The following is a 15,484-nucleotide window of genomic DNA, read 5'->3' on the forward strand; positions in this document are numbered from 1 at the left end:
CTTCAGTTGCCCTTTTGGTGGTGGTTACAGCAGATCCAGCCTTACGCTGGCCTTGCTTTAGGAAACTGCTTCCATCCGTACACCAGGAATCCTCTGCGGCTCTTCTTTAGGTCCGGCTGGCTGGAATATACTGCTTCCATTGTCTTTAAACAGTCGTGTTCCACTGGTTCTGGAGCCGTCCCACCGAGAAAAGATGCCGGATTCACAGTGTTAGTGGTGACAATATCCACATCACCCTGCTCTACCGGTATTGCTTGGTATTTCAAGAATCCAGAGGGAGCAAGCCAATGGGCTCCCTTCTGCTCCAGTACTGCAGAGACTGTACATGGCACCATCACAGTCATTTTCTGGCCCATAGTGAACTTAGGAGCTTCTTGTATGTTTAGGACTACGGCTGCAGCTGCCCGTAGGCACCCGGGCCATCCTTTACTTACATCATCCGACTGTTTGGAGAAACAGGCCACAGCTCTCTTACAGGGGCCTACTTGTTGTGCCAGCACTCCCAAGGCTACTCCCTGTTTCTCACAGGAAAATAACCAAAAGGGCTTGGATACACCTGGGAGGCCTAGGGCTGGTGCCCTCATCAGTTCTTTCTTCAATTGCTCAAAGGCTTTCTTCGCCTCCCCTGTCCAAATTAGTTTTGAGTAGTTCTCTTTCAGTAGCTGGTACAACGGTCATAATTCTATATCCACAGTCTGCACCAACCTGTCATTCCCAGGAAAGTCCTGAGCTCCTTTACTCTTTCTGGCATGGCTGTGTGGCAGATGGCTTCCTTCTGGCCCGTCCCGAGCTCCCTCTGTCCTCCGGAGATCTCAAATCCGAGGAAGGTGACTTGCTCTTGTATGAGCTGAGCCTTTTGCTGAGAGACCCGGTACCCACTGAACCCCCCAAACTGTAACAGACTTACAGTCCACTGCACACAGTCCTCCTTGGTCTGCGTAGCGATCAGGAGATCGTCCACATACTGCAACAGGGTTCCCGTGGGAGATGGAGGATTCCAGGCCCCTGGTTCTCGAGCCAGCTGACTCCCGAAGATGCTTGGGCTGTTCTTAAAACCTTGTTCTTAAAACCTGTCCAGGTTAATTGTGGTTTTCTACCCGTTTTGGGGATTTCCCATTCAAATGCAAATAGCCTCTGGCTCTCTTTAGCTCAAGTCAAAGAGAAAAAGCATCCTTTAACTCCAGTACAGTAAACCCTACCTGATCGTTTTTCAATTTGGTCAATAGGGTATCAGGGTTTGCAACCACTGGATGCAAATCCTTCACAATTTTGTTTATGGCTCTCAAATCTTGTACCAATCGAGAATTTTTCCCATCCGGTTTCTTTATTGGTAAAATTGGGGTGTTATACTCTGATTCACATTCTATTAACAGGCCATACTGTAGGAATTTATCGATAATCTCTTTTATCCCTTTGCGGTCTTCCAAACATAAGGGATATTGTTTAACCCTTACCGGGGTAGTTCCTGGTTTCAATTTTATCATCACTGGTTCCGCATTTTTGGCCTTAGCCGGTCCTTCGGAAGCCCATACTCCTGGATATACCTGGTCCAGAATTTCTTTCGATATTGCATTCTCCCTGTTTACCTGTATTAAAGACAGACTCAACATTTTAATTAGTTGATTTTCTTTTATTTTGGATTCTATACCTCCCTTGCTGAAAATAATTTCTCCTCCCGATTGCTCCAATAAATCTCTACCCAACAGAAGTTCTGGAGATCTAGGCATATACAAAAATTTGTGTGTTCCAATTTGTTTTCCCATTTGATGTTTAATCGGCTGCAAGAAGAAAGCTTTTTCGGTTTGGCCAGTAGCCCCTGTCACAGTCACAAAGTCTTTATCTACGGGTAGTAATTGTTGGTTTAAAGCAGAGTAAGAGGCCCCCGTATCTATCAAAAATTCAACCTCTTTACCCTTGTTCCCTAGCTTTATTTTAGCCACTGGATCCGCTAGGGTAGATTCCCCAGGTCTCTGTCATTCGAGTTCAGCTACAGCCTCCGGAGATTTTTGATTTGGCTCCGGACATTCCCTTTTCCAATGCCCTAACTTCTTGCAAAAAGCACATTGATTATTTCCTAACCCCGGACAGGGTTAGGAATAATAATAAATAAAAAAATTAATATTAATAAATAAGTGATGAATAAATAAATAAATAAATTCCTTGCTTTACAGTATACAGGGCAGACCAATTAACTGACCTTGATATTGCATTTTCTAACCCAAACTTCATCCATTCCTGGTAGCGTTTCAAATCTTGGTAGTCCCCGTTAACGTTGGGGTCCCACCCGGATTCAACAATGGAACAATCATCTACATTTCCTGGGAGGGTCCTCGCAGTAATTAGTGCTTGTACTTGAGTCCGGGCTGCTTTTAGCACTAACTGGTTTTCCGTTTCAGTCATGGAATCTAACATTAAATCTATGTCTTTCCAATCAGCATCCAGACTTTTGATCGCTAATTCATATCTTTTGGCTACCCCTATCGGATCATCTCAGTATCCTTTCACAACCTCCTTCCAGGAATCAAGATCATTCACTGTGAATGGTACCTTAATTTGGGCAGATCCAGTAGGACCCATTGCCCGCCGCAAGGGCACTTGAATTACAGGGCTTTTAGTTTTACTGCGAGTTCTGGCTGTAATTGGAGTGAATCCTCGCACCGCTCCCTCCTGTTCCTCCACACCAGAAGACTCCCCCTCCTCTGGGAAAGGTGAGCTCGGAGGAGCTGAGAGTGAACTGTTGGGAGCTGAAGGCGAACTGGGAAGGGCTGGGGAAGAACTTGGAGAGCTGGGAGTGAGCTTGGAGGGGCTGAGGGAGAGCTTGGAGACCTGGGGGTGGACTCGGAGATACAAACCCCTCTATTCTTTCTTCAGGTCCCTTATCTTCCTTCTCGAGTGTTTTTAAACTTCTCTGCCCTATACTCCATGCTGAACAACAAGGCTTCATTTTCCCTTGCTCTCTCTTTTTCTCCTTTTCTAATGCCAGCACCAACGGATCTTGTGGAGCTACCTTTATGCCACATTCTTTCTGCCACTCCGGATGATTTCGTAGTGTGAAAACCCTCTCAGCATACATCACCTCATCCCACTGCCCTTCTCGTCTCAAAAACAACATCGATTGTAACAGAGTGTCATAATCTAGTGTACCGTGAAACGGCCACCTCTTCCCATAGTGGAGTTTATAAACCGGCCACCACTCATTACAGCATTTCATCAGAGTTTCTCTGTGAGTTGCCCCACCCGGGGGGACTCCCATCCTTCTCCAGTGATGTAAAACACAGCCCAACAGGCTCCTTTGATCAATACCTCCACTCTGCTGTCCTCCATCCCTACTGGTCCTGTGTGTCTTCTGTCCACCCGCAGAGAACCCTTATTCATTCACCGACGTCAGAACGATGCTCCCACGGAAGCCAATCATCACACTCGGAACAGCGAAGACGCCACTCAGCAGTTATCCACAACTTTTCAGCGCACCTTCGGCACTCACACACACACACAGGATGGCAGCGATTGTCAGGATGTAACAGACAACAGTCCTCCAAATAATAAAACATTCAGATACACCCTGGACAGAACTCACAGTTATTTCTACAACAAAACAAATAAGATATCACAATAACACTCATTGACACAGCAGCGTAATACGCAACACCGTTCCATTTACCACAAACATTTAGGACTAAGACAAGAAAAGACAAAACCAACAATAACTCCTCACAACCGAGACCTCCTAAAATTCTTGGTCAATTCCACCTTTACAACCGAGACCTCCTGACCAAGCGGGGACTCTAACCCTCAAGCGGCGAGGGATAGCCCCCACCCACCCATGGTTTCTCCCACCTACCCATGGTCTCCTTCAGCCACCCATGGTCTCCTCCACCCACCCATGGTCTCCTCCATCCACCCATGGTCTCCTCCATCCACCCATGCTCTCCCCCACCACCCACAGTCTCCTCCATCCACCCATGCTCTCCTCCACCCACCGACGGTCTCCCCCACCACCCATAGTCTCCTCCATCCACCCATGCTCTCCCCCACCACCCACACTGTCCTCCATCCACCCATGGTCTCCTCCACTGTCATGGTTTCAGCCTAATTTACCAAAACCAGACAGACAGATGGCCCTTCCCACCCCTTCCCCCCCCTAAAAGAGGAGAGAGGAGGAGAAAGAGATAAGGAGATTCAGAAGTTTAGAATGAACTAAACTACTTTAATGAAGAATTAATATTAAAATAAAAATAAAGAAGAAAATAATGAAATAGATACAATACATACAAAACCGTATCAAGCTCCCAGGATGACAGTCACGTCACCGGCAGGCACTGGGGAAGTCCCAGACTGGACTCAGCGATGGATGGGAACTGGATTCCAGCTCTGGAGTCAGGAACACACGGATCGGGATCAAAGACAGATGAACAGACAGAGTCCTCTCTGGACATCGGCCATCGCAGGAAGGGGGTTGACCCTTTGATCCCTCAGCCTTTATACTGAGCATGGGGCAGATGGGATGGAATACCCCAGTTGGTCAGGTTTGGGTCACCTCCTGTCTGCTCCTCCCCACTGATGTGACCCCTCTACATTTTTTCCGTTTCCGGCCTTCTAAGGGGGCAAATAACAAAATGGGCTGACCTTGGTTGTTACAGCAATAAGTATAAGCAAGGGCCTCCCTGCACACCATTCCTTGGCATGGAGCACAAACATTGGGCTTATCATTCTGAGAACGAGCAGTTTTCTCCACAATATGCCGTTAATTTCAGAGAGTTAGAGGAGGCCTAGCTAGGATGTAAAGTTACAGAACAGAAAATTGGTTCGGTTTTACTTCAAACCGGGACACCACCAAATGGGGTTGTTTTGGGTGGTTTTTTCCTTATTTTGTTGTCAAACACCCCCAAACCACCCCCTAAATTGGGTGATTTTGGGGTTATTTGATTGTTTGGCCCGATTTATGGCCAAGTCGAGGTTGATGGGACCATGATGACCTCATCAAACCCCAGTTTTGGGTCATTTTGACCAAATTATGGCCAAGTCGAAGTTGATGGCTGCCATGATGACCTCATCAAAGCCCAATTTTGGGCCATGTGGGGCTTTTTCGATGGATTTATGGCCAGTTTAGAGGTTCCTGATGGTCCTATGGATCTTTAAGTGCCTCCCCTCACTGTGGGGCGTCCTTGGGGGTCACCTATAGGGCAGGGAGGAGGGTGATGAGGCATTCGGGGGGGGATTTATGGCCAAGTCGAGGTTAGTGGCTGCCACAATGAGCCATTTTGGCATCTATTCTTGACTAATCAGAATTTCTTGAGGGGGTCCCCCCGATCTCTAGGGTTTTGAGGTATTTCCAGTGCCTTTGGGGTGGTCCCAGTGATTTTGGGGGACACCCCACGCTCTTCTTCTTTTTGGGCCAGGAAATCCCATTTTTTGGCCAGTAAACCCCATTTTCGGTGGGGAAATGCCAGTTTTCGGACCAGTAAAGGCCATTTTGGGGGGGTAAAGCCTGTTTTTACCTCATCCGCATCGCGACTGACTGAGAACGACACTTCTCGCCGTGGGCTTTGCCAAAATGACTCCTTCGCCCGTTCCCTAAAGGAAACGGCCACATGCTGCTCTGTAGGAGGGAAGAATCCTCACCAAAGAGCCCCCAAGATACCAAAGCAGGACTCCTTTTGCCTACCTCCACCACAAAGCCGGGTTTGCGCCATTTCCCGCCTTTCAGCCCCATCCGTCCTGTTCCAAAAATCCCTCTTCCCAAGGGCCGCCCCCCCCCGCCCCTCTCCCACGCATGCACAGTGCGCACAGCCCTCCCCCCTGCCCGCGCCACCCCTCCCTTCCCTTCCTGCCCGCCCGGTTCCTGCCGCAGCGCCCCCGTCACGTGACCCGAGGCCGCTGCCATGAGGTGCGGCGGGAAGGGCCAGGGCGAGAGATGCCGGGGGGGAAAGGGAACCCCCGCTCTTCTCCTCATCTCCTCAGGCTGCTGGCGGCCGGAGCCCCCCCTTCCCCTCCGGAGTGGCCCTGGGGCAGCCCCCGCCTCCCTCCTCTCCTCAGGGAGAGCCCCCAGAACCCCCAGCCCGGCTCTCGGCCGCCTCCTGCCAGGCTGGGAGTGGCGCTTCCCTCAGGGAGAGCCCCCAAATTGCCCCAGTCCCATCTCTGGTGTGGCTCCGCAGCCTCCTGCCAGGCCAGAGCAGCCTTTCCCTTAGGGATGGAAGCTCCCTCACCCCCAAAACCGGCCCTGGGGTGTCCCTGCAGTCTCCTGCAAGGCTGGGAGTGGTGTTTCCCTCAGGTACGGATCGCCCAGACTCCCCCAGACCCATCCCCAGGGTGGCCCCACAACCTCCTGCGAGGTCTGGAACAGTCTTTCCTGTATGGAGAGCCCCCAAACGCATCTCTAGAGTGGCCCCACAGCCTCCTGTGAGTCCAGAGCAGCCTTTCCCTAAGGTGTGGAGCCCCCAGACTCCCCCAAACCCATCCCTGTGGTGGCCCCTCAGCCTCCTGCAAGGCCGGGAGCAGTGATTCCCCCATGGAGAACCCCCAAACTCCCCCAAACTGCACTCCTGGGCAGCCTTTCCCTCCTTCCTGGCCCTCAGCCTCTTCCAGGGTGGGGGAAACGCTTCTGCCCCTTCTTTTTCTGCATCTTTGGATAAAAAAACCTCTTCCTTCCCCAGAGCCTGCCTGTGGGGCCCGGCAGGTCCTTGCCTGGGGTTTTAACCAGAAATGGGGATTTTTTCTCCCATGAGATAAGTTTTATGTCGGGCTCGTTGTGGGAGGGGTTGGGGTTTGGTCAGCAACGCCAAATCTTCCTTAATTTCCCCTTTTTGATGTTTTATTTAGGAGGCTTGCTGCCCTCACGCCCTCCGGTTCTGCTCGAGGTCAAATTAAGCCCTGTTTCATTGGCTTTAATTGGTCATTGAGGGGCACGGACGAGCTCCCCTCTGGTGCTGAGGAGGGAGAAATGGAGAAATGATTCAGAAGGGATTTAAAAGAAGAATTTGCAAAGTTTTGATGTTTTGACTTGGTTGATGCCAGAAAAAAACCCTTCTGCCCTTGTTTGTGCCATGGCTGGAGGCAGCAGGAGATGGAAATTGTCCCTCAAAACCCCGAGATGTCTTTGGGGGGACGTCACGGTGGGTCCCGTCTTGGTACCGGTGATGACACCAGCCGGGAACCAGGTGGGTGGCGATTTTTAGTGATTTTAGTGTATTTAGCCAAACCCCCTTGGTTTTGGTGAGACTTTGGCAAAGGTTGCAGGGGCCTTGGGAGGAATTGATTGGAAATACGTCCCCCGTTAATCACCTTGAGCTGCAGGAAAATAAAAGGCGAGGTGGGAAGTGTCAAGGGGGATGCGAAAGCTGGGAAAATGCTTGGGATTTTCTGAGGAGATTTAAAGGATTTCAGGACGATTTGAGACACGAATTTTATTTCTTTGAGCTCTCTCTCTGATCACACAAAAGCTCATGGGGGGGTTTCTTCCCAACAGCTCTTGTTCTCAGGAGAACTGGAAAGGAATCCAGCCGGCTGTCACTAAGATAGAGCAAATCCACCCATTTTGAGCTATTTTCTCCATCAGAATCCATCAATTCAAACATTCTCCCCCTTCCTGGGGGATCAATGACCGCGGTGGAAACCCGGGGGTTGACATGGAGGAGATTAAGCTCCTCCTAAACCCACCGCCTGGTTTTTATGCTACGAGTTTGGGGTTAAAAACTGAAACCAAGCATTAAAAATAGGGGGTGGTTGTACCAAACCTGGTGTGTCCGGGGCACAGCCACCCACTCATCCCAGTTTCCCTACTGGGCTCGGCTTCTGCTCACTGGTTTTGCCACCTGGAGTTACTGGGAGCTGAGGAGTTGATCCCAGAGGCCCCAGCTCTGCTTTTGCCTCCCCAAAAAGCTGGAAAAAGTAAAAAGGAGGGGATTTTTCCCTCGGGATTGGGGGAGAAGGGATGGAAACAGCCCCCGGGGTTTCGCTTTGCTACTTTTGCTTCTAAAAAAGCCCCAAATGGCTCAATCCCCGCCTTCTGACCCAGGGCAGACACAGGGGTGAAGTCGTACCTGAGCAGTCCATCTCCAGAGTGATGATTTCCCTGAAAAGAGGGAAGTTTTGAGGGGGATTGAGTGGTGTGTGAGGATGAGGAGGGCAAGGAAGGCAAAGGATGGTCTTGGCGGAATGATTTTTATCTCCAATGTGATTTTGTGTTCGGGCCGTGCAGAACATCTGGAAGATTGATCAAGACTGATTTTACACAGAATCACAGAATCTTAGTGGTTGGAAGGGACCTTTGAGATCATCGAGTCCAACCACATTAAAAAAAAAAAAAAAAACAAAAACACACAAACAAACAAAAAAACACAACACAAAACCAAACAAACAACAACACCCCCCCCCCAAAAAAAAAAAAAAAAAAAAAGCAGCATCCACCAACTAAACCCCACACCCACAACCTCACACACAACACCCCACCACAAACCAACAATCCCGGGCACTAGAGCATGCCCTGAAGAGCCATGTCTACACGTTTCTTAAATACCTCCAGGGATGGTGACTCCACCACCTCCCTGGGCAGGCTGTTCCAGTGCTTGACCACTCTCTCAGTAAAGTAATTCTTCCTAATATCTAATCTAAACCTCCCTTGCCGCAGCTTCATACCATTTCCTCTGGTCCTGTCGTTATTCCCTTGGGAGAAGAGGCCAACCCCCGCCTCTCTACAGTTTCCTTTCAGGTAGTTGTAGAGGGCAATGAGGTCTCCCCTCAGCCTCCTCTTCTCCAAACTAAACATGCCCAGTTCCCTCAGCCTCTCCTCATAGGACTTGTTCTCCAGACCCCTCACCAGCTTGGTGGCTCTCCTCTGGACACGCTCCAGCACTTCAATGTCCTTCCTGTAGTGAGGGGCCCAGAACTGAACACAGTACTCGAGGTGAGGCCTCACCAGTGCCGAGTACAGAGGCACAATGACTTCCCTGCTCCTGCTGGCCACGCTATTCCTGATACAGGCCAGGATGCCGTTGGTCTTCTTGGCTGCCTGGGCACACTGCTGGCTCATGTTAAGCCGGCTGTCCACTAACACCCCCAGGTCCTTTTCTGCCGGGCAGCTTTCCAGCCACTCTTCCCCAAGCCTGTAGCGTTGCTTGGGGTTGTTGTGGCCGAAATGCAGAACCCGGCACTTGGCCTTATTAAACCTCATCCCATTGGCCTTGGCCCAATGATCCAACCTGTCCAGGTCCCTCTGTAGAGCCTGCCGACCCTCAAGCAGATCAACACTCCCACCTAGCTTGGTGTCATCTGCAAACTTACTGAGGGTGCACTCAATCCCCTTATCTAGATCATCAATGAAGATATTGAACAAGACTGGCCCCAAAACTGAGCCCTGAGGGACACCACTGATGACCGGCTGCCAACCAGATTTTGCTCCATTAATCACAACTCGCTGAGCACGGCCATCCAGCCAGTTTTTTATCCAGCGGAGGGTACACTTGTCTATGCCATGATTCTCCAGTTTCTCCAGGAGAATGCCGTGAGGGACGGTGTCAAAGGCCTTACCAAAGTCCAGGTAGACAACATCCACAGCCTTCCCCTCATCGAGAAAGCGGGTCACATGGTCATAGAAAGAGATCAAGTTGGTTAAGTAGGACCTCCCTCTCATAAACCCATGCTGGCTGGCCCTGATCCCTTGGCTGCCCTGCACGTGCCTTGAGAGCTCACTCAGGATGATCCTCTCCATGATCTTTCCCGATACTGAGGTCAGGCTGACAGGCCTGTAGTTTCCAGGATGCTCCTTCCGGCCCTTCTTGTAGATGGGCGTCACATTGGCCACCCTCCAGTCATCTGGCACCTCTCCTGTTGACCAGGATTGTTGATAAATAATGGAGAGAGGCTTGGTGAGCTCTCTTGCCAGCTCCCTGAGAACCTTTGGGTGAATGCCATCCGGCCCCATAGACTTATGCGTGTCCAGGTGCATAAGCAAATCATTAACTACTTCCTCATGGATTACAGGGGAGTTGTTCTGTTCTCCATTCTTATCTTCCAGCCCAAGAAGCTGAACTCCCTGGGGGTAGCTGGTCTGACTATTAAAGACAGAGGTAAAGAAGGCATTAAGTATCTCAGCCTTCTCCTCATCCTTGGTTGCAAGGTTTCCCCCCGCATCCAGTAAGGGATGGACATTCTCTGTCACTCTCTTTTTGTTGATGTATTTATAGAAACTTTTTTTGTTGTCCCTTATATTAATGGCCAGGTTGAGTTCTAGCTGGGCTTTTGCCTTCCTGATTTTTTCTCTGTATGACCTAACACAATCTCTGTACTCCTCCCGAGTTGCCTGTCCCCTCTTCCAAAGGTGGTAAACCTTCCTTTTTTCCTTAAGTCCCATCAAGAGCTCTTTGTTCATCCAGGCCGGCCATTTTCCCCGCCCTTTAATTTTGCGCTTCATGGGGACAGCCTGCTCCTGGGCCTTTAGGATTTCCCTCTTGAAGAGCGTCCAGCCTTCCTGGGCTCCTTTGTCTCTCAGGACTACCTCCCACGGGACTCTCCCAACCAGGGTTCTGAACAGGTTAAAGTCTGCCCACCGGAAGTCCAAGATGGAGGTTTTGTTAATCCCCTTCCTTACCTCACTATGAATGGAAAACTTAACCATTTCATGATCACTAAGCCCAAGACTGTCTCCGACCTCCACGTCCCCAACTAGCCCTTCTTTATTTGTGAACAGTAGGTCTAGCAAGGCACCTCCCCTGGTAGGCTTACCTACCATTTGTGTCAGGAAGTTATCCTCCATACACTCAAGGAACCTCCTAGCCTGTCTGCTCTCTGCTGTGTTATATTTCCAGCAGATGTCTGGTAAGTTGAAGTCCCCAACTAGAACAAGGGCTGGCGTTTGCGAGACTGCAGCCAGCCGCTTATAGAATACCTCATCAACCTGCTCATCCTGGTTGGGTGGTCTATAGCAGACTCCCAGCACAAAATCACCTTTGTTAGCCTTCCCTTTCACCCTTACCCATAAACACTCCACTTCTTCATCACTGGAGTCTATCTCTATAGAGTCAAACAACTCCCTAATGTACAGAGCCACACACACCCCCCCTCCTTCCTTGCCTATTCCTTCTGAAGAGCTTATAGCCACTTATTGCAGCATTCCAGTCATGACCATCGTCCCACCACGTTTCCGTGATGGCAACTATGTCATAGTTGTCCTGCCGCACCATGGCTTCCAGCTCATCCTGTTTGTTGCCCATGCTACGTGCATTAGCGTAGATGCACTTGACCTGGGCTACTGATTTCACCCTCATCTTTGGCCCTTGACACTCAGGTTCATTACCAGCAGGCCTGGTTTTATCCCCATCCCCCTTAACTTTCGGCTTAAAGCTCTGTCCGTGAGCTTTGTTAACTCTTAGCCTAGTACCCTTTTCCCCTTCTAGGAAAGGGTTTTCCCATTGTTCTCTAGCAGTAATTTCTAAACGTCTATCACCTTTCTCTGATGAAATGTCAGAGTGTGAGTCCTCACTAATGTGGCCTCCTTCAAACCGTGGCATGCTTTCCTCAGGCTTAATCTTGACAGGCCCAGTTATCTCCCCTTCCCCCCTCATATCTAGTTTAAAGACCGGTCAATGAGCCCTGCTAACTCCTGCCCCAAAATTCTTTTCCCCCTCTGGGACAGCTGTGTCTCACCTGACAATGGCATGCCAGGTGTCTCATATAGCCACCTATGTTCGAAAAACCCAAAGCCCTGCCTGTAACACCAGTCCTGGAGCCACAAGTTGATCTGTTGCCTCTTCCTATCAATTTCTTTATTCACAGTTGCCATTGGTGGGATAGAAGAGAAGACTACTTGTGTTCCTGACCCCTTGAGCTGCTGCCCTAAGGCTCTAAAATCTCTTTTAATTGATTTCAGCCTCCTCCTACCCATTTCATCACTACCCACCTGAAATACTAACAGGGGGTAATAATCAGAGGGGTTTACTAGGTCTGGGAGTTTGTTTGTCACATCCCTGACCCGAGCCCCAGGGAGGCAACAGACTTCCCTGTGTAGTGGGTCAGGGCGGCATATTGGTCCCTCTGCCCCCCTCAACAGAGAGTCACCCACAACTATGACCTTTCTCCTTTTCCTTTTGGAGCTAGTGGTGAAGTTGGGTCCGCTGTGACGTGTACTTTCTGTCTTCTCTAGTCTTGGTGTGCCATCCTCCTCTCCATCGGCCAGTTCCTCCTGCAGGACTCCATACCTGTTCTGCAGGGGTAACTGGGAAGCTGGGAGAGGTTGGGAGGGGACTCGCCTGTTTCCCCGAGCAGTGACCTGTTTCCATTCCTCCTTTTCTCTGAGATCCTCTCCTGTCACTTGATGAGAAGAGGGGAGAGGGTCCTCCGATTTACACGGGGCCTCAACCTGTTCCCCTACTCTCAGGGAGTGCACCCACCAGTCAATTTCTCTTTCACACTCCCTGATGCTCCTCAGCCTCTCCACTTCATCCTTCAGCTGGGCCACCAGGTAGAGCAGATCATTCACCTGTTCACATCTTATACAGGTGTTGTCTCCGCTACCCTCCATTGCCAGCGCCAGGCTCCGGCACTCTCTGCACCCAGAGGCCTGCACACCCATATGTTTGCATGGGGCCTCGCTCTGGGTACCCACAGCTTTCCTAAACATAGCCTTCGATCTGGTAGCAACCATAGCTGAGTCCCCAGGAGCGACTGACCTTACCGTGTACACCAGTAGAAGCACTGGGCCCGGCCAGTACACACACCAGCTCCGGTTGCTCCCTCCGTGCTCTGTGGGCAGGGACCTGACCCCTTTTATCCCCTGGAGGTGGGATAAACCGGGGGTGGTGGCGGCTCCGCCCAGGCTCGCTCAGCAGCACCGCCCCCCCAGCTGACAGCCCCCAGGACAAGCAGGGGCCTTGTCCCAGCTTCAAAAAAAGCCCTAAAACGAGCTTCTCGTCGGCCTTTTCCGCTACAGAACCCTTCCCCAGCGCAGTCTTACCTGCCCTGAAGCTGGTCTCCGTGGCAATGACCCTTTTGAACATATGGCAGATGAAACAAAACTTAATCAGAACCAAGACTATATTACTTTAAGAATAAGATTGTTTCGAGCTGGCCAGACAGAAAAAAACAAAAACCAACATGGTGTGTGTCTGTGGAGGTCAGGCTGGTAAACTGCCTGGAGGAGTGTGTGTAGAGAGATGTGGATGAAAACAGTCGCATTCTGTGAAAATGGGAGCGCTCACCCTGTTTGGCAAAACAGCTCAGAAACTAGCTCTCTATATATAGCTCTGGGTATGTGAGTAAAGGCTGCTTCTGCTGCTGCTGCTAGCATACAGTTGCGTCCTGATCAATCATCGCCACAGAGGAAGAGGAAGATCGGGGGTGCAGTTCCTCAGGCCTGGTTGGAGAAAGATCCCAGCATGAAAGCTCTGCACCAGGGAGATCTCCCTTTTTTACAGAGAAGCTATGAAAGAGGCCAGCTCTGAGCCACTGCTAAATACAATTTTATAAGGGAACCAGGTGACGCAAAGTAGGTACAAGTCTCAGGTGTAGTGATGCAAGTGGATCATAAAAACCAGTGATGACAATCACAACAGCAATAATGATAAGTATAATGATTAAAAACACAAAACCGAACACAAAAAAAACCCATACGGAATCAGATAATGTGGGAGTCATTGGTGGAGAGAGGTAGCGAATTTCTCCCTCATTAAAAACGTCCATGAAATCAGATTCCTAATGGCCTCCTTGAGCTCCTGGTTCCTCATGCTGTAGATGAGGGGGTTCACTGCTGGAGGCACCAGTGAGTACAGAACAGTCACCACCAGATCCAGAGATGGGGAGGAGATGGAGGGGGGCTTCAGGTAGGCAAAGAAGCCAGTGCTGATAAACAGGGAGACCACGGCCAGGTGAGGGAGGCATGTGGAAAAGGCTTTGTGCCGTCCCTGCTCAGAGGGGATCCTCAGCACGGCCCTGAAGATCTGCACATAGGACAACATGATGAAAATGAAACACCCAAAGAATAAACAGGCACTGACCACAAGGACCCCAAGTTCCCTGAGGTAGGAGTGTGAGCAGGAGAGCTTGAGGATCTGGGGGATTTCACAGAAGAACTGGTCCAGGACATTGCCCTGGCAGAGGGGCAAGGAAAATGTGTTGGCCGTGTGCAGGAGAGCATTGAGAAACCCACTGCCCCAGGCAGCTGCTGCCATGTGGACACAAGCTCTGCTGCCCAGGAGGGTCCCGTAGTGCAGGGGCTGGCAGATGGCAACGTAGCGGTCGTAGGCCATGACAGTGAGAAGACAATACTCTGCTGACATCAAAAAGCCAAACAGAAAGACCTGGGCAGCACATCCTGCATAGGAGATGGTCCTGGTGTCCCAGAGGGAATTGGCAATGGCTTTGGGGACAGTGGTGGAAATGGATGCCAGGTCAAGAACAGAGAGGTTGAGGAGGAAGAAGTACATGGGGGTGTGGAGGCGGTGGTCCCAGGCGATGGCGGTGATGATGAGTGCGTTTCCCAGGAGGGCAGCCAGGTAGATGCCCAGGAAGAGCCCGAAGTGCAAGAGCTGCAGCTCCCGTGAGTCTACAAATGCCAGGAGGAGGAATTGGGTGATGGAGCTGCTGTTGGGCATCTGCCTCTGGGCTCGAGGGGCTGTCCAAGAGAGAAAAGACAGTGACACGTTAGAAGAGACTTGGCTGAGAAAAACTGAGCGTGTTTCTCATAGAAACCCCACTGAGACTGCCTCTCCTCTTTCAGGAAGACCTTTGGCAGGTCCCTTTCATGAGCTCTGGTTGGTGCTGGCTGAGGGTTCCCCAGGGAGCAGGGTCGGGGGCTCTGCTGTGGGCTCTGGAGGAGTCGGTCCTACTCTACAGCAACAGGCAAATAGGAACTTTGAGTGATCTCAGATTAAACCCACTTGTGACATCAAATATCTTTTCAGCATTGTCACTCCCAATTCACCCAACTGCAGAGCAAAGTTGAGGGGATTCTGGTTTGTGTATTTTGTTCTAGTTGCGCCACCAAACCCGAGGAGTGTTTCTGGCACTGCTGTTTCTGCTGCCTCTCCAAGTGCAATCCTGGGCGTCCTGAGAGGCAAAGAGGCGGTGTCTTTGTGCAGACTGAGGACAGCCCGTCTGTCCATCAGCCCCGGTCTCGGCCACCCTGTGCTGGCAGCACTTTGAGCTGGAGGACGATCGCCTCCAGACATTCCCCAGAGAAGGAAGCGGACACTGCTGAGAGCAGAGGAATCCCGTTTCCAAGTGCAGAGCTCCAAACTCCTCACGCTGTCTCATTGTACCCGAGGAGGGTCTCAGCTCTGTCCCGGCAGCCAGGGTCACAGCGGGCTCATCGCAGCTGCCTGTGCGTAGCCACTCAGCAGCATTGCCACAGCCTCAGCATTGAGGTGTCTTCTCCACGGGGCTCCTTGATCACCCGGTGATGCCACAGGAGAGCTGTGCCCTTGTGGAGGGCAGCCTGTCACCCAGCAGGGCTCTGTGGGGAAAGAAGCAAGTACTTTGAAAATGTCCTGCAGCG

At 50.9% G+C, this 15,484-nt stretch overlaps 1 protein-coding gene across 1 annotated transcript; it reads right to left on the reverse strand.

The window, feature by feature from the left end:
- Window positions 1–13,622: 13,622 nt before the first annotated feature.
- Window positions 13,623–15,243, reverse strand: LOC141477700 (olfactory receptor 14A16-like). The gene is made up of 2 exons (XM_074166951.1): window positions 15,234–15,243; window positions 13,623–14,656 (listed from the first exon to the last, which is right to left on the reverse strand). The coding sequence occupies exons 1-2, from the start codon at window positions 15,241–15,243 to the stop codon at window positions 13,623–13,625; spliced, it is 1,044 nt and encodes a 347-aa protein (XP_074023052.1).
- Between the last annotated feature and the right edge of the window lie 241 nt (window positions 15,244–15,484).

Source organism: Numenius arquata, unplaced genomic scaffold (assembly GCF_964106895.1).
Source record: "Numenius arquata unplaced genomic scaffold, bNumArq3.hap1.1 HAP1_SCAFFOLD_339, whole genome shotgun sequence".
Lineage (NCBI taxonomy): Eukaryota > Metazoa > Chordata > Aves > Charadriiformes > Scolopacidae > Numenius > Numenius arquata.